The sequence below is a fragment of the Pediculus humanus genome, genomic scaffold, assembly GCF_000006295.1.
Source record: "Pediculus humanus corporis 1103172108299 genomic scaffold, whole genome shotgun sequence".
Classification (NCBI taxonomy): Eukaryota; Metazoa; Arthropoda; class Insecta; order Psocodea; family Pediculidae; genus Pediculus; species Pediculus humanus.
In genome coordinates, this window is record NW_002987868.1 from 148,812 (window position 1) to 170,461 (window position 21,650).

The 21,650-nt window shown below is 27.8% G+C and overlaps 7 protein-coding genes across 7 annotated transcripts; 4 read left to right on the plus strand and 3 right to left on the minus strand.

Moving 5' to 3' along the window:
* Positions 1–1,365: 1,365 nt before the first annotated feature.
* Phum_PHUM565970 (uncharacterized protein) lies at positions 1,366–2,246 on the plus strand (the record flags this gene model as incomplete). The annotated part of the gene is made up of 2 exons (XM_002431995.1): positions 1,366–1,516; positions 1,987–2,246. 2 exons carry the CDS (start codon positions 1,366–1,368, stop codon positions 2,244–2,246), a joined length of 411 nt encoding a protein of 136 aa, XP_002432040.1.
* A 560-nt stretch (positions 2,247–2,806) lies between these two features.
* On the plus strand, positions 2,807–3,528 carry Phum_PHUM565980 (GTPase_rab, putative; the record flags this gene model as incomplete). The annotated part of the gene is made up of 2 exons (XM_002431996.1): positions 2,807–3,050; positions 3,485–3,528. 2 exons carry the CDS (start codon positions 2,807–2,809, stop codon positions 3,526–3,528), a joined length of 288 nt encoding a protein of 95 aa, XP_002432041.1.
* Positions 3,529–5,705: 2,177 nt separating this feature from the next.
* On the plus strand, positions 5,706–6,424 carry Phum_PHUM565990 (GTPase_rab, putative; the record flags this gene model as incomplete). Its single annotated transcript, XM_002431997.1, has 2 exons — positions 5,706–5,757; positions 6,150–6,424. The coding sequence occupies 2 exons, from the start codon at positions 5,706–5,708 to the stop codon at positions 6,422–6,424; spliced, it is 327 nt and encodes a 108-aa protein (XP_002432042.1).
* A 1,998-nt stretch (positions 6,425–8,422) lies between these two features.
* On the minus strand, positions 8,423–9,139 carry Phum_PHUM566000 (uncharacterized protein; the record flags this gene model as incomplete). The annotated part of the gene is made up of 2 exons (XM_002431998.1): positions 8,423–8,794; positions 9,122–9,139. 2 exons carry the CDS (start codon positions 9,137–9,139, stop codon positions 8,423–8,425), a joined length of 390 nt encoding a protein of 129 aa, XP_002432043.1.
* Positions 9,140–11,260: 2,121 nt separating this feature from the next.
* Phum_PHUM566010 (F-box only protein, putative) lies at positions 11,261–14,740 on the minus strand (the record flags this gene model as incomplete). Its single annotated transcript, XM_002431999.1, has 6 exons — positions 11,261–11,459; positions 11,583–11,869; positions 11,970–12,279; positions 12,363–12,528; positions 12,655–12,722; positions 14,607–14,740. 6 exons carry the CDS (start codon positions 14,738–14,740, stop codon positions 11,261–11,263), a joined length of 1,164 nt encoding a protein of 387 aa, XP_002432044.1.
* Positions 14,741–15,865: 1,125 nt separating this feature from the next.
* Positions 15,866–17,371, plus strand: Phum_PHUM566020 (Dimethyladenosine transferase, putative; the record flags this gene model as incomplete). Its single annotated transcript, XM_002432000.1, has 5 exons — positions 15,866–16,129; positions 16,228–16,424; positions 16,539–16,850; positions 17,029–17,242; positions 17,306–17,371. The coding sequence occupies 5 exons, from the start codon at positions 15,866–15,868 to the stop codon at positions 17,369–17,371; spliced, it is 1,053 nt and encodes a 350-aa protein (XP_002432045.1).
* A 343-nt stretch (positions 17,372–17,714) lies between these two features.
* Phum_PHUM566030 (tRNA isopentenyltransferase, putative) lies at positions 17,715–19,285 on the minus strand (the record flags this gene model as incomplete). Its single annotated transcript, XM_002432001.1, has 4 exons — positions 17,715–17,782; positions 18,365–18,587; positions 18,664–18,874; positions 19,236–19,285. The coding sequence occupies 4 exons, from the start codon at positions 19,283–19,285 to the stop codon at positions 17,715–17,717; spliced, it is 552 nt and encodes a 183-aa protein (XP_002432046.1).
* Between the last annotated feature and the right edge of the window lie 2,365 nt (positions 19,286–21,650).

A 21,650-nucleotide genomic window follows, 5' to 3' on the forward strand; every position in this document is an offset into this window, starting at 1 on the left:
CCCGTAATAATGATGATGATGGTGATGATGATGATGATGACGATGATGATGATAATTATTCGAGCGACTTTGACGCATTTTTCAAAAATTATAGTTTTAATGTCGGATTGAAAAATTCTTTTGAAAATAATTCGTTAAAAACCTGAAAAATTTATTAAATAATAATAATAATAATAATTGACACGAGTATTAGCACGAGTATTAACACGTGTCGGTAACTTAACACACAAAAAATGACAGAAAAAAAAATTTTTTTTTAAATAAAATTTATATCGAAAACGATTTACATAAAAAAAAAATTCTTCCATAAACCTATTTATTTATTTATTTATTATTAAATTTATTAAAAAATAAAAAGGTACATGGTGGTCGTAACCTACATAAAAAATAAATAGTTAATAAATAAATAAATAAGTATAAATAAATAAATAATTTTTTTTTAAATTAAAGACTTCTTTTTCTTCTTTACTAAAAATAATAAAAAAAGGTAAAAATTTTATTTTTTTATTTTTTTTTTTTTAATGAAAATAACAACAAAAACAACAACAACAAGAACAACAACAACAAACTTTGTTATTTCGTTCAATCATAAAATTAAATTTTTTTTTTTTTTTAAGTGAAAAAAAAAGGCAAAAAAGTAATAAAAAAAAAAAAAAAAGTTGAAAAACTAAATTATTATTTTACATTAAATAAAAAACCACCTGAGTTTTTGTTTTTTAGGAGAGAGAGAGAGAAAAAAAGTTTGCTAAGGTAAAAAAAAGAAAAAGAAAGAAAATAAAAAAAATGGATTCTTAAATTTTTATTTAAAAACAAAATGAAAAAAGAGATAAAACGGACGCGCCATTTTGAAAAGTTCCATCTTGATAGTTATTGTTACCATAGACGTAAAAATCCTACGAACGAAGTCAACCATAATTAATTTAAGGTTTGCGTGTCGCGCGCACTCTATGACAATAAAATTCAAAAAATTTGTTTAATATTTTTATTATTTATCTCTGTGGTAAAAATCCAGCGGGAAAATTTTTTATTTGTTGTTGTTATTTATTTTACGCAAGAAAGTTTTTATTTTTTATTTTTTACTTTTTTGTGGTTTATTTAAATTAATTAAAGACGGGGAAATAAGGAAAAAAAAATTAAAAGTAATTAAAATGACCGCATATCTATTTATTTTCGACACAGAGGTTAATTATTTTATTTCTTTATTTATTATTAATAACATTCACTTTTTTCCATTTGATTTTTTTGCGTGCGTGCGTGCGTAAATGTAAAATGGCGGATTTTTTATTTATATTCCATCCCTTTCCCCCCTTTTTTCATTTCCTTTTTTTTTCTTTTTTTCTTTCTTTTAAGAACGTTTTAGACGGAATGATTTTAGGTTTTATTATTGGCGGATTAATCGGTTGCGTGCAGGGATTGGCGGATTCAAATGTTTCGTATAAAACAGTAGGAAATTCAATGTATAAATCATCATTAAACGGTGCCATTATTGGCGGTGTTGCACTTGGTATTATAGGTGGTATAAGAACAGTTGAAAAAACTGTCGAAGCAAGAACCGTTTAATATAAAGGTACACAATACAAACCAAATATAAAGGAATTTCCTAATAATAATAATGATAAAATTTCAAAAGGGGTTGATTTCATCATGAGTAAGAAAAATATATCGGAAAAATTTTCTTTATTTTTTATTTTTTCCAGGTGTTTATTTTATGTATTTTTTGTAAATAATTTTTTTTTTTTTAAATATAATTTTAATTAATACGTCATATAAATAAATAAATAATCAAAAAAAAAAGAAAAAAAATCGATAAATTTCTTTGATCGTAAAAAAGAAAAAAAAAAGAAAAAAAGAAAGAAAGAAAGAAAATGAATGCATACACGAATGAAAATGTTAGTAAGAAAATTTTATTACGTCATCAAGTTGTATTAAATTGTTAATGAATAAGAAATTTAATGATAATAATAATGATAAATGATGTGTTTTCAGGTGTAGTTAATAGAGGAGATTCATTTAGGAGGAGGAGATCACGTAGTAACAGTTTAGCACCCCCGGGTTTTTCACCACAACAACAACAACAACAGGAAATATCAAACACAACAAATTTACCTGTAGTCCCTCCTCCCCCACCTGAAATAACAACATATAGAGTGGCTTTAGTCGGAGCACAGGGAGTTGGAAAAACGGCATTAATTTCACAATTTATGACGTCTGAATGTATTAACGCTTACGACAGAAGCCCACTGTGAGTTTTTAATTTTTTCTTTTATTAATAATAATAATGATGGGGCCTTAACCTAAAACTAAAATAATAATAATAATCCGAAATAAAAAAAAAAAAAATTTTAAAGTTAATTAAACGATTTCGTTTGTTTTTTACATTTCAAACTTTCGACCCAGTTGGCAAAAAAATTTGTTCGCAATTTTTTTTTGCGTTCGTTGGTGTTTATTCTCGCAAAAATTAGATCGCAATATATATATTTTCGTTTTGTTTGTTAAATATCTGTTAAGTTTCACTCGACAGGAATTTGAAAAAAAAAAAAACAAAAAAAAAAAAAAAAGCTTTTGCTGATTTTTTTATTCATCATTAGGTATTCGCCATTATGTAAATTTTAATATAGACTTACTTTCCCATTTTGTGTTTTTATCACTTAATTAAAATATAAATCCCAATTTTGTTACCGGATCTCATTGATGTTTGTCCACAAAAGAAGGTTTTTATAATAATAATAATAAATGTTTAAAAACATGAACACAAAGGAATCGATTATTATTTTCAGATGAATCAAACCAACAAGTCGTGTCGATTATGTTAAATGGTGAAGAATCCGAATTACATTTTGAAAATATACGAAATTCGAAAATTCAAATACGTAAAAGTGATCCACAAAATGCATTCGTCGTTTTATATTCTGTTATCGATAAAGCGAGCTTTCAAAAAGCGGAAACGGAATTGAATAGACTCGTCGATTTAGATTTGCTAAGAACGAGGCCGGCCATATTAGTTGCTAATAAAATTGATTTAGCAAGAAGCAGAGCTGTATCGGCTCAGGGTAAGTTTTTCTATTTATTTCCTCTCTTTCCCTTCCCCCCTTCCCCCTCCTTCCCCTTCTCCCTCCCTGTTTCGTGAGAGAAAGAGAGAGACTATATACGTGCATGCAATATTTGGATTAATCACGATTGACGATAGCAAAAAAAAAAAAAGGGATAGTGCAATTAGCGGTTGATCATCCAAAAAACAAAAAAATTAACGAAAAATTAAATTAGGTTAAAATTTTTATTTTTTTTGCTACGGTTTACGTGTGCTTCCTACCGCCCCCCCCCCCCGTCACCGTAGCAAAATCCTTTCGATGTTTTTTCAAAATTTTTTTCCCCTCGAAATTTAAATCACGGAATTTTCAACATGTTTTTTATTTTTATTATTTTTTTTTGCACGCGTTTGCGTGTGTAGGTGTGCGTGTTCGTGATTATTTTTTTATTTCGATAGCAAAAAACAAGAAAAAAGAAAAAAATTCGAATCAATTAAAATAATTATTTGAATAGAAGCAAAACTTTTTTTATTTAAAAAAAAGTCATTACATTGATTACGTGTAACGGCGATTATTTTTTTTTCCCCCATTCAATGGAAAATTTTTTTTTTCCTTTTTTCCATTTTTCCTTTTGTCTTTGTATCCGCCTCCGTCGTTTCCGCCTTAATTTTTACCTAATTTTATTTGAATCACGTGTAAAAATAAAAATTTTTTTTTTTTGCGTTTTAATTAATTAATTAATTAATTAAAATCAGGTACGTTGTAGTCGTTGTCATTGTTAGGTGTGATAAATGATTTTAATAAGGAATATTTGCGTTTAAAAAAAAAAATGAGAGAGAGAGAGAGAGCGAGATGAGGAAAGGGAAGTGAAAAAAAACCGGAAATAATATGTCAAAATTTTTTTTTTTTTTTTTTACCTTTTTCCTCGTGGTAAAAATCATAATTTTTTGTTTAAAAGTCATACGTTAAAGTTTTTTTTCCTCATTTTCCCCTTATTATTATTATTATTATTATTATTATTATTATTATTATTATTAAACGAAAAAAAAAAAAAAAGGAAAACTGGAAAAAACTTTTCGGTCGGATAATTTTTTTCTGTTTTTTAATTTTTAATTTTTTTGTAGTAAAAAATTAAAAACTTTTTTTTTTTTTTTTTAATAAACCCTTAGAAAAAAAAGGAAAAATTTCAATGGGTTTTCCTCCATCCCTCATCCAATTAAAAACGTTTTTCCTTAAACTTTTTTTTTTTTTTTTTTTTTCTACGGTTTGTTTAAACCGAAATTTTAAATACAAAACAAAAAACCCTCTCGTACTGTTTTTTTTTTTTTTTTTTAAATAATAAACATTATCATAACACATTGTTAAAAGGAAAGAAAAAAAAAAATTTTTAATGACGTCACAAAGTGAAATTTCCCCTTTTAAAGTGACGTCACGTATTTACATGTCACTTGAATCTGTGAAAGTAAATGAAAAGCTTTTTCCGAAAATAGAACATTTTATATAGTCTGAAAGAAAACGTCTAACGTTTTAAAAACCAGCAATTAATTTAAGACAACAGAATGAAATTTTTTTTTTTTTCTTTCGTTTTTCTCTTTCCCCCCCCCACTCCCCCTCCCTCCTCCTCTTATCATTATTATATATATATTTTAAATGGGGATAACTCGAATGCGAGCGGCCATTTTTGTTTTTTTTTTTCTCTCTCTCTTTTTCTCTTTCTCAATAATCTTAAAAATCCCCATTTTCGACAAACGACCGTTTAAATGAAAGGTTTATCGAGAGAGAGAGAAAGATTATTTAAAAAAATCGTTTTTGTTGTTCCTTTTTATTTTTTTTAAACGTTCATAAAAATAAAATAACGGTTATAATAAAAAAGGATAAGCGATTTATAAAAAAAATTAGATTTTTTAACAACGGTTTTTTGTTTTTTTTTAAATTTTTAACGCGAGGATTATTATTATTATTTAAAACGGGATTTTTTTTTCGTTTCGGGAATAAAATAACTTTTTCATCGCATTTTTAATTTTATTTACTTTTCGAATTAAATAATTAATTAATTAATTTTTTTTTCTTCTTATAATTAATTCATTTTATTAATAACGAAACGTCGACAAAATATTGTTTTACAAACTTGCGACAAAAATAAAAAATTTTAATTGGTTAAAAAAAAAGGAAAAATTTTATTCGTTCGGATATTTTTTTAAAAAAATTAATTATATATTCACAACGTTTAAACAACTTTATTAATTATTTAACGCATGATTTAATTTAAACGTTTAATTGTTGTGAATATTTATTTAATAATAATTTAATTTAACGGTTATTAAACAAGAATTTGAATGTTTGTCGTCGTCGTCATTCAATGGCGTCAAGGTCATCGAGGTTTTATTGTTAAATTAATTCTTTTGGAAATAATTACTTTATATTATTTTTTTTTTGTTTTAATGGGTAAATATAAAAAACCCTTACGACCGTTTTTTTATTTTTTATTCTTTAATTTTAAACCTTTGAAGTGATAAATTCTCTTTAATTAAAAAAAAAAAAAAATGGAATCGATTAATGCTTTCGAGTGGGCATCAACCAATTTGTAATAATTTTATTTTTAATCCGGTGACTTAACTTGTAATTAATTAAAATTTATTATTAATATTATTATTATTATCATTCCACACGATTTTCGTTATGACGAAAACGTTCAAAAGAATTCAAAAAAAAAAAAAAACAAAAGCGAAAGGTATTTTTCAAACATGGCGTCGCGAGTAAATCTCCATTGACTTGTAAAACATGGCGTACGTGAATAATAAATAAATAAAAGTGAAAGGTAAATGAAAATAAAATGTAATTAAAAATAGGGATTACTCGAAAAGTCCGAAACCTTTTTTTTTATTGTCATAAACCGAGGAAAAATTCATCATTTTGTTCATTTTAAACAACGTGTATAAATTTAAAAAAAAAGAAAAAACCGTTACGAAAATGGCGATTTAAAAAAAAAAGGGTTTCCAACCAACCGTCGTCATTTGAATAATGTTTGGAAAACCGAAAACGGTTTTTTAATTGAAATTTAAATATTTTTTCCCACACTTTAAATTGTTTTAAAATTATTATTATTATTATTTTTGTTTTCAGATGGTAAATGTTTAGCGTGTACGTTCAGAGCAAAATATATCGAAGTGTCCGTAGGTATAAATCACAACATAGACGAACTTTTAGTCGGAATATTAAATCAAATAAGATTAAAATTATCAAATGCAAAACTCGAAGATCCGGAATCGTCACAGGCACACTGGTACAAATCCAGGGGCGTAGTTAAAGCGAGCCTTAAAGCTAGGCAAATGTTCACGTGGTTGTTTGGAAAAGAAGACTCTAAATTTAAAAATTGTGAAAATTTACACGTGCTCTAATTTTTTATTTATTTATTAATTTTTTTATTATTTATTTATTATTTATTTATACGTAATAAGAGACTTGTTTTCTTTTTTTTTTTTTAAATATATAAATATTATTTAAATGTGGGAAAACGTGGGTGTGCGTGTGCGTGTGCGTACGCGCACGTGCACGTGCACACACACACACACACATGCTTGTATACATGAATAAAATTTTTTTTTTTTTTTTTAAATCGTAACCGTTAATGAACTTTATTACTCGATATTTATATAAATATATTATAACACAGTATAATATATATATTTTTATTATAATGATAATAATAATAATTTTAAATGTGAACGAATTAATTTATGAGTGTGAAAAGAAAAAAGAAAAAAAAATTTCCAAAAGATTTTTTTTTTTTAAATTGATTTCTATTGTTAATATGTCGTGGTCACGTTGTTAAGAACGAAAAAAATGGCGTTTAATTAATTAATTTATTTATTTATTTATTAAAAGAAAAAAATTTTCATTTGATTATGAACACACATAAACGCGTACACACGCCCGCACACACACACACACACTCGCGGATTTGCGTAAAAGTTAATTTAAAAATTTTTCATATGTAAAAAATCGTTCCCCCCCCCCCCCCGTTAAAACATATTATTATTATTATTATTATTTTGTTTATTAACTAAAATATCATCATTATTATTTTTTATATTGTTTAACGTGTAAAACCGTCCAGTTTATTAAAATTTTTCGTCCTTTATTACCGTTGAAATGAGAAAAAAAAAAAAATCTGCTGGAAATTTTTTTTTTTTTTTTTTGATGGAATGTATGAACTCATAATAATGATGATGATAATAATGATAAAAAAAAGTACAAATGTATAATTTATAACGAAAAAAAGTATATATATATATATATATATATATATATATATATATATATATATATATATATATATGAAAATAATATAAAGTGACAATAATTATTATTTTTTTTTTTTTTTGTTTCATATTTATAAAAAAAATGTTATTTAGTTCTTTTTAATAAGAAAAAAAAACAAATAAATAAATAAAATTTTCCTTTTGTCGTAAAGGAAAAATAAAAATAATGAATTTTTAATTTCCCGAAAAAATAAAATAATAATAAATAAAAAACTTACCCCAAAACAAACGACGAACTCCTTGTATATACATGAACGATTGTAAAATGGCCTCCGGTCGTGTTTGTGTGACGTCATTAATCACTTTTAAATTTCTGAACGCGTTTTTAAATTTTAAAGAAAAAAAAATTTGTTTTTCGAACACGTTCAATGAATGTATTTTTTCTTTCACGTTTTTATTATTATTATTATTTGTTTTAAAAAAAACGGTTTGGATTTCAAACGAATTTAAATTTTACAAATAATAAATAAATAAATAAATAAAACTTACTTACCCCGTTGTATTTTCTAACTAACTAAACAATTTTACATTTGTTTGTGTGTTTTTGCAAATGGCGTCGTAGAAAAAACAAAATGGCGGACGTCTTATGTCCAACATCGTTTACTTCTTACAAATTATTAAAATATTATTTATTTATTTATTTATTCAATACCTGAATAATTTTACTTAAAATCCCAACTATTTTTTATAAATACATAATAACGTTAATAATAATGATAATAAGTAAATAAATAAATAAATGTATGAATGAAATAAAATAATTATTAATTTATTTTTTTTTTTTAAATTTTAAATAAATACAAAAAATTAAATTTTGATAATAAATAAATAAAAATATACAATAATAATAATAATAATATTAATGATAAGGCAAGTGAAAGAAGGAAAGAAATAATGCAAAAAAAAAAAAAATGGCGGGGAGCGGGGAGAAAGGGGTAAAAAAGGCATTAATAAAACACTCTCATTTGTTTGAAATTTGTTTTCAACTTCTTCATCTTCTTATAAGCAATCATGTATCACAGATTAAAGTTGATTTAAACGATAATAATAATAAATAAATAAATAAGGTGAAAATCAAACGAAAACAGGTTCCAAAAGGTTAACATTTGAACCTCCCGGTGCTCTCGAACAAACGCAAGCATATTCGACGTCGATCAATTCAAATTCGAAATTTGATAAGAAATCATTTGTGACGTAAGTAACGTTAAGTTGAGTGTATAATTGAGTGCATTTGAAACCTCCTTGATTGGAACACTTGCATGAATCTTTTAAACAAATCACCTTATCAATCTTATCAGGAATCCTTTGATTGTTTATATCCGTTATAACTTTATATGAACAAATTGATGTTTTTTCTCTATCCCTTATCGGTACCATTGATGATGCGACTCTTCTATAAACGTGATGAATATTATCATTATTAATAAATTTCGTTTCGTTTAATCCCTTATATCCTACATTATTATTATTATTAATAGCTTTTCCGATTGTTTTAAAACTTTCGCAAATATCAAATAAAACATTTAATATTAATAATAAATAAAATAAATTATTATTAAAAAATTTTTTTCTTATCAAAATCGTTTGGTTTAAAACTTTTGAAAACTTCATTTTTGTCAAATGTTTTTTTTTTTTTCTCTTCAAATAAAAATTTAAAACTTTTAAACAAATTTAAATAATAATAATAATAAATAAAACTTTTTACAACTGATGTTTAATAACGACAGAAATTTTGTTTTTATATCATAACGATAATAATCGTTATGATTTTACTTTGACGTCATTATTCATTGTTTGTTCGTTCGTTTGTTTCCATTTTTCCATATGGCTTTCCAGATTAACTAAACATAGGTACAAGTTGTAAGGTAAAAGAATAAGGGGAGGAGGAGGAGGATGAGGATGAGGAGAAGGTATTTAAAAAAAAAAATTTTTAATTTCATCCGGAAATTTTTTTTTTTTTTATTGACGACATCATCATATTTACTCGGACAAATAATTAGGTTTATTTTTTTTAATGGAATCGTTCGAATTGTGTGTAATTGGCCATCATTTTTTTCTTTTTTCATAATTTTCGACGAGGAGTTGATTTGCGGGGGCGGGAAAAGTGGGGGAAGGCGGAGGAGAGGGTGGGAGAGGGAGGGAGGAAGGAGGTTTCAGTTAAAAAGAAAGAAACAAACTTTTATTATTTTTTTTCTTCCGTTCCGAAATCTCGCGGATTTTATCATTATTATCATTATTATTATTATTATTATTATTATTATTTATATTTAATTAAAATATATGCGCGTACGTGTAAACGATGGTGAATTCGCTGGAGTAAATTTTTTTACATGGAAGTGGGGAAAAAAAAAAATTTTTTTTTATTGTTCAACGATTTACGTGTTAAATTCTCCATAAATCCTAATTTTTAATTTCCTTTGACGTCAATTCGTTAAAGTTTAAAATTCATCCCCACCACCACCACCACCACCACCGCCACCGCTACCATTTCCATTTTACCTTTCCCACATCGCCCGGACTCCATTTGAGTAAACGGACACTCAAAGGAAAGTAATAATACACAACGTTAAAAAATTTTTTCATTTTTTTTGTTTTTTATAAATGAAGGCAAGAGAAAGAGAGAGAAAGACAGAGAAAGAAGAGAGAGAGAGAGAGAGAGAGAGAGAGAGAGAGAGAGAGAGAGAGAGAGAGAGAGAGAGAGAGAGAGAAAGACGACACAATTAAAATTTAAAATATTTTATTATTATAATATATATTTATATCTATTAATGTGCGAACAATATGAAAAATATATTGTAATTATCATAACAAAAATAATTTTAATAAATAAATTCAAACCCATTATTATTATTATTACAATTAAATCGTTTCAAATTTTTTTTTTTTTTGAAATTTTAAAATAAAATTTTAATTTTTTTTTTTTTCATCGGTAGCATCAGCAAAAGAAGCGACAGCAGTCAAACAATTATCAATAATAATAATAATATTTACTATAAAACTTTAATTAATAGATATGATCGAGGGGATTAACAATAACGGTTTTTTTTTTTTTACGTAAAAAGGCGGAAAATGAGTTCGTTCGTCGGCCGGATAAAATTGTTTTTATCCCTTCCCCCTCTTCTCCCCTCCCCTCCCTTCCCACTTTTTTATAAATAAATGTCGTGATTTCAAAGCTTTAAAAGTTACCACAACTCACGGTAGAAAAAATAATATTTTCATCAGTCGTAGCGAAACTAGATAAATCGATATATCGATCGATCGATCGATAAATACAACGAAACATCAATCGATATTTTTTTAAGATTAATTAAAATGTTCTAATATTTAAAATAAAATTTATTAAAATTTTTTTAATTTGTAGTTTATTTTTAATTTAAAATCAAATTTTTTCATTTTCCCGCCTTTTTTTTTTTTTAAATGTGATTTAAAATCAGAAGACAGACCAAAGTGAGCTGATAATCCGTGATAAAATTTAAATTGTGATAAAAAATGAAACGTTTTGCTACAAATCCAAACGGTTTTTTTAAATTTTTTTGCTACGGTTAATAACTTTGTGTGATTCCTACTAAATCCGAATTTTAAAAAACCATAATTTTTATTATTATTATTATTTTTTTAAAATATTTGTAACTTTTTTTTTAACGACTACAACTATCCGACATTTTGTCGATATTAATCGATAAAATATAAGAAGAGCGGAAAAAAAGGAAATCGAAAGAAATAATTTTAAAAATAAATTCCTCCTCCTCCTACTCCTCCTTTGAACCTCCTCGTTCAACATTCAAGTTGCTCAAATTTGTTTTTTTTTTATCGGGTCGGCCATATTAAATATACAAACGACACAAAGAGCAGCAGCATCATCAGCAACAGCAGTAGTAGTAGCAGCACCAACAGTAACAAAAAAATGAAAATTCATAGTGAAAAAAATTTAAGAAAAGCTTGGGGAGGTATCGGAATGTGTAAGGAACTTTTATCAACATCTTCTAACTTTTCCTGGAATCCTGGATTTTGATCTGCGATGCAAGGATGTCCTATGCTTTTCCAGAACAAACAATTACAATTTCTACACAATTGAATCATTTCCGCATATTCTTCTCTCAAACCGTAAGACCTAAAAAAAAATTATTAAAACCTTTCAAATGACGTGGACGTAGTTAACGCCGACGGCGACGACGACGACGAGGATTTCAATCGTGCCACGATATTTCTTTTTTTGTTAATTCAAACGACTCACTTTCTTAACTTGTGATAAATATTTTGCCAATTTTTTTGACCTCCTTCCACGTCATTTTTCCCATCCCGCTCCACCGTTGTTCCCGTTTCGAGTGAATTTATTTGCTGTTGAGTAAAATGAAATTGACAAAGTTCTCTCCAAATCCTTTGTTCGTTCACGAGTTTCGACATGACCGAATACGCTTTTCTAGAACTTTCCAAATCTTTGTGATCCGCTAATCTTAATAATATTTCACGTATGCATTCCTCCGGTAGATTTTCTATTTTTGGATAAACGTCATCACCGGGCTGTGGAAAGGAAGCAAAAAAAAAAAAAAAAAAAAAAACCCCTCCAAAATTATCATCAACATCATCATCATCATCATCATTATTTCATCGTGCGTCTCACCTCGTTTATAACGATACCGTTTGCTATGGTCAATATTCTATTGATGGTTCTCAAATGAGATTCCCAAAGGAGTGTGCTTCCGAGTGGTCTTCCCCAACATGCGCAATCTATCATGACCCTGAGTTGATTTAACAATTTATTCAACATGTGAATATTTTGCTGACTTATCGACACCTGATACGCGACCTCTTCCAACATGTTGAACAAAACCTTTTGCGCGCATCCTGATAACATGCTCAACTTGTGCGTTATCAAGAGGTCTAAAAGTTTACAAATGTAATTGAAACGACGAACGTCGTGAACGGCGTTCCTGTTTTAAATTAACAACAACGAAAATTAAATTAATATTATTGGAACGACGTCATTTTGTTTTCTTCGTTTATATTGGCCAACCTGAAATCGAGTCTTTTGAACGCATCCGATAAACCGTTAAATCCTGCTATTTCTCTCGTACATTTAATTACTACTTGACAATGAGGTTGTATAACTCTTACTAAATTCTCTTGATCGTCTACTAATTCCATGTTTTCTTTGTTGCATTCGTCGTAAACGACGACGTCTACGTCATCGACGTCGACGACGACGTCATTTTCGTCGTACCTTAAAATAAAACAATTTATTTAAATATTCGTAACTTTTGTCTTGTAATAAAAAATTATTAAAAAAAAAAAAAAAAATTACCAACGACTAGAAGAAACTCTTTGGATTTTAATTTTTCTTTCATCTCTTTCGTAATTTCCAATCGATGGAATTCTGTAAAGAAAAAAAATTAAATTCATTATTATTATTATTATTATTATTATTATGAAATCAAGAGTGGGTGGATGCATTTGGTATACGATTTCTTTGACTTTATCCAGCATGTCGACCATTTTACCGCCTTGGGAGGAGAAGGGAGGAGGAATCTTCCGGAAGTACTTTTATATTTTTCCACCGTTACGAAACCGGTTTCGTCATTCGCAATCAGTCAAGGGTTACTACTAATACTAATATTATTATTATTATCATTATTATTCACTAAAAGACCTCTTATCATTTATGAACAAAATCCTTTATTAAGTTAATTTAATAATAATAATAAAAAAAGAAAGGAAAAAAAGAATAAGAAAGTGGAAAGCAAATAAGTATGAAAAAATAAAATCGATAATAATAATAATAATAATTTTAATGAAACATAACCGGATGTGCGATTACGTCACTTACGAATAAACGAAAAATAATTTTTATATTTTCTATGAGAGAAAACTTAGTGTAAAATAATTAACAAATATGGAAAACATAATGATAACAGATAAGAAAAAGTGAGCAATTTAAAAAAGTTTTACTAATTACGTTTTTTTTTTCTAATGCCACGATTTTCTTTCTTTTTTTGTATATCCCGTATATTCTTTCACGTAATTGTTTGACCTCGTTTCCGCTTCTTTTCCCCCCCTCTCTCTCTCTCTCACTCTTTATTTTAAATATATATAAATTTAGAACTCTTCGAGAAATTTTTAAATTTAAAAGTTTTTAAGAAAAAGAGAAGGAGAAAGAAAGAGAAGGAGAAAGAAAGAGAAGGAGAGAGAGAGAGAAACAAGGAAATTTAAACGAAAAGCAACAAGATTATTACGCGTTTCAGATATATTTATATAAAAAAAAAGAAAGTTTTCTTTTTCTTTACACTAAGTATTATTAATAATAATAATAAAAAGCATATTTAAAAAAAAAAAAAATCATTCAATCAATTAACCGGAAATTAAATTTCAATTTTTCCCCGCGTTTTCAATTTTAAAAAAAATAGTAATAATAATAATAATAATCGAAAATAATTTTTTTATTTAATTTTTTCCAAAAGTTTTCATTTCGAATTTTTTTTTTTTTTTTGCGGGGAGAAAGGGGACCGGGACCGTACCGTGAAATTTTTAAATAAATTTAAATTTTTATTTTTTTTTTTTCTTTCTCGTCTGATTTGATAGTGATAAAAGATGGATAAGATAACGAGAGAGAGAGAGAGAGAGAGAGAGGGGGGGGGGGAAGAGAAAGAAAATGAAACGATGTGTGTACAAACAAAAAAATTAATTTTTTTTTTTTTTTTTTTTTTACGTTTTATCGAGCCAGACTCCATTTTTTTAAATGTGCAAAATTAATTGAAAATGAAAAACAAATTTTATTGTTTCGACGTAATTAGTTGGAAAGAACAAAAAAAAAAAAAAAAAAAGTTTCTGGTCATTAAATTCAATATAAGAAGAATGAATTTAGGTCGCAATTACGTGAAACAATAAAATTTTATTTAAAAAAAATAAAATTCATGCAATTCTATTAATAATATTATACATAAATAAATTTATTCGAATTAAATAAAAAAATTATCGGATCGATAATGCCAAAAAAAAAAAAAATAATAATAATAATAATAATAAAATAAAACAAAGGACTTTGACATTTAAAAGTAAACTAATTTCACATCAAATTTAATTTTAATTATTTAAATATTGAATTGAAAAATAAATTAAATAATATTAATAATAAATAATAATTAAACGTTTAAATTAATATATATATATATATTTATAAAAGCAAATTACAAACGTTGAAAAAAATAAAAATAAATAAATAAATAATCGATCAGCTGAGAGGATAAACAAACGAATGACTTACCTAGTATTTGTATTTTCCGTTTGAGAAAGTAACAAATGTCGTCCGCATTCTAATATTTTTTTCTTTTCCCAACCTTCTCGGGTTTTAACCCATTCTTCCCCAGGAGAACGCCAATCTTTTGATATAAATGGCATTGTCACACATACGAAATTTTTTCCCTTCACGATGAGAGACAAAAAAAAAAAAAAAAAAAAAAAAAAAAAAGAACGAAAGTTGGTACGGAATATATTAAAAAAAAAATACTTTACATTACGTAAATACTGTGTTGCAAAACAAAGAACTCGATCATGCGCACAAATCGTTTACAATTTCGACCAATAGGAAATCGTCAATTTTTACACTGCCTCCTGTATTCAATAAATTGCATACTCTGCAAATCGACTTAAATACTTTTTGCAATTCATGTATTTTTCATTTTTTTTTTTTTTCATAATTAAACATTTATAAATGTTAAAAATAAAATTTAAAAAATTAAAATTATTTATTTTAATTATTTTCATCGACAACCCGTGCGATATTACGACGATTATTTAATTTGATTTAATTTTTTTTAATGTTTTTATTTTGACTAACCGAGTTTCCGGTAATGTCTGCTTTTTAAATTTACTCAAGACTTTGTTAAATAGTAACATGATAAGTATCATTCGTTAAGATAATATTTTCCGTTGTATTAAATCTCGATATATATACGTTACTCAGTAAAATAAGGTGCAAGACATTTTGTTTCTTTATACTGTCTCGAGATCATTAGAAAACTAAATCAAGTGTGAATCAAATATCGTTAGGTAATTATTTGTAAATTTTTAGGTTATTAAAATATATGTTTAAATCTTGAATTTCGTTTTTATATATATATATATTGTAAAATAATTAAACTTCATGCAATACTCATGAAACTGACTAATTACGTTTTTAATTATCAATTTTTAACATTTCAGATACTGAGAAAGATATGTCTGATAAAAAGTACATGCCTTTGGCTGATTTTGAAAACGATGAAAAATTAAAAACTGCTAAAGTGTATAAAAAATTAGTCGAAGAAAAAAATTTCAACAGGTCAATCATCGGTAGGAAATTATTGTACAGAAAGAGAGCTTTCTTAGCCGGATCCTTTGCATTGGTTTTATCAATATACTCATTTTCAATATATAAAATAAGACAAGAGACATTTTTGGATGATTTCGAAGAGCCACCTAGAATTTTAAAATCATAATATACATACATATTAGAGCACACATTTTATTAGTTTGTCAATAACCATGTCTGTAACCATTTCACCCTTACCGACAATTAGAGAGCTTCTTAAATTATATCAAGTTCACGCATTGAAAAGATTATCTCAAAATTTCCTATTAAATTTAAGAATCACTGATAGAATTGTTAAAGCAGCTGGAAAAATAAAAGATGGAGAAGTTTGCGAAGTGGGACCAGGTCCAGGTGCCATAACGAGATCAATACTAATGAGAAATCCTCAAAAAGTTGTAGTCATTGAAAAAGATCAAAGATTCGAACCAATGCTTGAGGTAATAATTACATTTCCTACCCCTCCCCTCCCACCCCACCCCCGCTTACATAATAATAATGATAATGATAAAGTTTTACTGGTAATATAAAATTTCAGAATTTGGAAACGAGTAGTTATTGTGATTTTAAAATCATTTATGCCGACATTATGGATTACGATCTGAGTAAATTATTCGACGAATCGTTAAAAAAAAATTGGAATGACGTCACACCAAATATTCACTTAATAGGTAATTTACCATTTAATGTATCGACACCGTTAATCGTAAGATGGTTGAATGACATATCACTGAGGTAACTATTACCGTAATAAATAATCATGGAGTTATGTATCGAAAGACAAACAGTTGTATAAGAGTAGGAAACAAAAAGGGAAAAGGGATAAAAGTGTAATTTATATTCCTTTAGGAGAAACGCTTGGTCACTCGGAAGAGTCAAAATGACTTTGACGTTTCAAGAAGAGGTTGCCGAAAGGATAATCGGGATTCCGGGAAGTAAAAATCGATGTCGTTTGTCGGTCATGTGTCAAAATTGGTGCGACGTACATTTAAAATTCAAAATACCCGGAACGGCTTTTCTTCCCAAGCCGAAAGTCGACGTCGGCGTCGTACATTTCGAACCTTTGATCGAACCTTTTATTAAAATGGATTTTGAAATCGTTGAAAAAGTTTTGAGAATAATGTTCAACTACCGACAGAAATATTGCAATCGAGCCGTGGCGTAAGAAGAATTTTTTTTAAATTTTTTTCTTCTTTTATCCTCGCGGCAAAAACGAATGTAAAGGGCGGCGGTGGCGGCTGCGGCGACGGTTAAAGAAGAAAAATTATTATTATTATTATTTTTTTTTCTACTTACTACGCATTCGATTGGATTTTTTTTTTTTTTCTTTTCATTCCAGAAATTTATTCCCGAAAGAATTGTCGGATAAATTATCCGTTGAATTATTTCAACGTTCGGAATTAAATCCGAAATTAAGATCCTATCAAATGACGATGGACGATTGGAACAGGCTTTGTCTCGCTTATAAATTCATTTGCGACAGAGATCCGAGATTGTATTCTTACGATCATAGGGGACCTAAAAATTCGAGAGAATTCAATTGGAAAAATTCCGTCATCGATGATGATGATAATGATGAAGAAGAAGGTGATGATGTCGATGACGACGACAAAGAGGAAGAGGATAGAAAAAAAGAAAAGATTCGGGGTCGGTGGAAACGGAAATACACGACGATGTCTTAGTTTAGTTAATAAAAAAAAAAAAATTTTAAAGTGATTCTTATTTTTAAACGAAATAATAATAATAATAATAATAATAATAATGATAATAATGATGATGATGATGATGATTTTTAGTTACCGTTTAGCGTAATTATTTCAGATTAAAATAAATTTTTTTTTTTACGAGAATTGTTAGAAGAATTTGATTTCGTTTTGGTTTTTTGCTTTTCTATCCTTCTTTTTGTTCATAATGATTACGATAATAATTTTATTATCATTATTATTACTATTATGGTTGTTATTGTTGTTGTTGTCGTCATTGTTGTGATTTCCCGTGATACTCCCGTCAAAGTTTTCTCAGCATTCATTTTCCACAGGATTTTCCAGACACACACACACCCAGATTCATTTCCGATTCCTTTGAATTAAATGCTCTTATTATTATTATTATTGTTATTAAAATTATGCGATACGATTATGATAATGATAATGTTTAATTATTTTTAAAAAAAAAAAAAAATCACTTTCAATTTAAATAATAAATCGGAAAATTTTTTTTTTTTATTTTTTTTCCCCAAAAGAATTCGTCGGAATTTTAATGATAATAATAATAGTAATAATAATGATTATTATCATTTTATAATTTACGGTTAGTTTAATTACACTAATGCCACGTTTTACTAAATGTAAGAATAGGTAGTAACGAGAGAGAGAAAGAGAGGGAAGGGAAGGGAGGGGGAAAGGTTCAGTAGAAAAAGGAAAAAAAATTTTAAAGAATGATAAATATTAATGATAATGATGATAATCATAATAATAGTAATAATAATGATGATGATGATAATTTTTTTTTCCTTTTTTATTATTATTATTATCATAATAAATATTAACCTGAATCCACGTTTGTGAAATTCTCTTCGTTTTTCCTCATTTTCTCCTTTTCCTCTTCTTCTTTTTCTTTTTCTTGTTCCTTTTTCATCCTTTCTTTTTTCTTTAGGACTCCCCTGTGTTTTTTACTTTCCACGTGACTTTCCCATTGTAATTTTCCAACGAATATCCTGTCGCAAACTTGACAGTGGTAACTTTTATCGATGGAAATTTTTTCATTTTCCATCGGGAGAGGTTTTATCGCGGATTTTCTACCCGCCAAATGACACTCGACGATGTCCGAAGCTTTTTCCAAAACGTTTTCGTTCCATTTTGACAAATCCGTCGCGTCGAGTCCGTATATGGGCGGTACCTGTACGTTGTCACCAACACCGTCATCATCGCCATCACCATCATCATTACGATAAAAAAGAAAAAAACTAACATACCTGTCTTCGAGCATTTTTCAAAAATCTATTTCTTATCCATCTTCTCTGTCTCGTCGCGTATTGTTTTGTCGCAATTTTTAAAAGTTCGACACCGTTTTCGAATAATTTTTTACCATTTTCACTTTTTCTACCGTCTTCGTCGAGCAAAAGATAATCTTTGAATTCTTTAAATCCTATCGTTTGAAGTATTCCCCTAGTGTAGTCATTCGAACTGGAAAACAAACAAACAAACAAACAAAAATTATATAAATATATATAATCATTGACGTATCAAATCAAATGACAAAAACAATCGTCAAACGAGAAAATGGACGAACGAACGGAGAGACAAACAAACAAACAAACGAACAAACGGAATCACTCATTCATTTTTTTTTTTTTTTTTAATGAAAAAGTTTTGATAATTTTCATATGTCGCTCAAACGAACAACGTTCTCTCTCTCTCTCTCTCTTTATCGTCTTACCTTCCCCCTGCATTCCCTTTTCCCCTACCCCCAAACTCCCTCTTTCCCTTCCACCCTTTTTTTTTATCCTTCTCAACTCTTTCCGCTTCCCATACAAAATCCTATTACGCAACGAAACGTTTGTGCGTGTGTGTGACGTCAGTTGTTGCTTTTTTCATTTCGAATTAAATCCAATCGCGGATTGATTGAATTCGATGAATGAATGAATGATTGAATGATTGAATGATCGAATTATGGGATTTTTTAAAAAAAGTGCGTTCATATCCGCCATTTTAATCCGTCTTTAACTTTTATTAAAAAAAAAAAAAAAATATTTTTAAATTTTCTTCCTTCGGGATTCATTTCCGACTTTCTCCCTCTCTCTCACTCATTTTTTCCCCCTCCCATTTGTTGTCGTCTTCGTCTGAGGTCAACAGGTAAAATTATTTATGACCTTTTCCCTTCTTTCCTTCCTTTCTTCCTACCTTCCTTCCATAAATCAAAATTATTAAATTAATGGTGATAAAAAAGGACAGACAACACAAACGGACTCTAATGAGAGAGAAAGAGATAGAGAGAGGGAAGGAGGGAGGAAGGAAAAGATTTTTAAAAAAAAAATTATATATTTTGACACCTGAACACATACCTGAACTTGATACGCTAATTAACTCTCACGACAAGTTGTTACATAAAAAAAAGAAAAAAAAAATTTTTTTTTTTTTTTTTTTTCAACAGTTGGCATTTCCTTTCCATAATAATAATTTCACTAATTGATTAGTTGAGTGGGTAGGCGCGGCGCGGCGCAGCGCGGCGCTCACCTCATTAATTTTTTTTTTTTTTTTATAACAATTAGCAAGTTAGGGAAATCCTAACTCGTAGCAGACGAAAACGATTAGTTTTAGTTACCGGAAGTTAAATTTTTTCCCGCGCTTTTTGAAAATCAATTTTAAGAATCCACGTTCACTTTTTGCAAACCGCCAACCTTCGACCGAACTATTTTTTTTCTTTCTAATAATAATTTTAAAGAAAAAATTCAGTTTTTTTTTTTTTTTTTTAATTTCCACGACGACGACGACGATAATAATAATAATGATAATAATAATGATAATGGTAATAAAACTAAATAATTATTTTTAAAAAAAAAAAAATTAAATGAATCATGATTAACCTCTCCGACCAATTAGACTTTAATTTATGAAATTTTAATTATAACGAAATCCGCCGTTCCGCCGACGACGCCGCCACCACCACCACCACCATCACCAACGCAGACGTTACGCCGCGTACCTTTAAACTTGTTTTTTTTTAAATAATAATAATAATAATAAATTAACTTTATACAAAAAAAAATAGAAAAAAAAAAAAAAAAGATTTATTTGCAATCCTGTACTTGTGTTCGTTTGTACGAATACGTTCGTAACACACGAATTAAAAAAACTTATTTTATAATAATAATGATAATGATGATAATAATAATAGAAAAATTTTACATTTTTTTCACGTCGGGTCATCTTTTAAAAAGTAAAAATTTTTTTTTTGGAGAACGGGAGAGAAAGAAAGGAAGCGAAAGAAAAGCAAAAAAAAAAAAAAAATCTTTTTTTGGTCACAATCTCGATAGGATCGCATAAAATAAATCATCATCATCATTATCATCATCTCTTCGCAAGAACAACAACAACAAACAACAAAAAAGAGAAAAAATTTAAAGAATTCCAAAAAAAAAAAAAAAATCAGGTTTTCTTTTTCGAAAAAAAAAATTCCGAGAATTTTAGCAGACTGAATGGCCACCGAACCTGCCAAAGGCCAAATTCAATTCAATTCAATTCAAAAACCTGAAAAACCTTTTAAACATTTAATTATTATTATTATTATTATTATTATTATCGTCCTCGTCGTTATTGAAAAAAAAAAAAAAAAAAACTTTCACGCGAAACGTTTAATAAAATCAATTTCCTTTTTTTTGCTTTTTTTTTCTTCTCTTCTTTTCTACCTGGAAATTTTTCAAACGACTCTCCAACCGTCCCGTACCTCTCTCCAGTGTTTTTGGAATTTAAAAATTTCGACACGAAAGAAGGTAGGAAAGGTAGGAGGAGATTGGGAGGATGAGGGGAGGGGAGGGAAAAAATAATTTTTGATAAGTGATAAAGAAAAACGTGGGGGTGGTGACTCCTCGAACACCCTCCTACCCTAATAACTTGCATCGGGGTGAGATTTGTGGGAGGGAGGGGCGTAGGTCCAGGTTTTCTCTTTTACAACCACAATAATAATGATAATAATAATAACGATTATGATAATGATTACGACGATAATGAAAAGAAATTATTTAATCGTTCGACTTGGCTGACCATCAATTTAAAAATAAATCCTCTCTCTTTCCCTTTCCCTCTCCCTCTCTCTCTCTCTCGCTCTCATTAACCTTTATTACAATAAAATTATTAATATTATTATTAAACATAATACTAATTATCATGATTATTATTATTATTTCTATTTTTAAAAAAATTAACAAAACAGGTTTTTTTTTTTTTGGTAAATCGGGGAAAC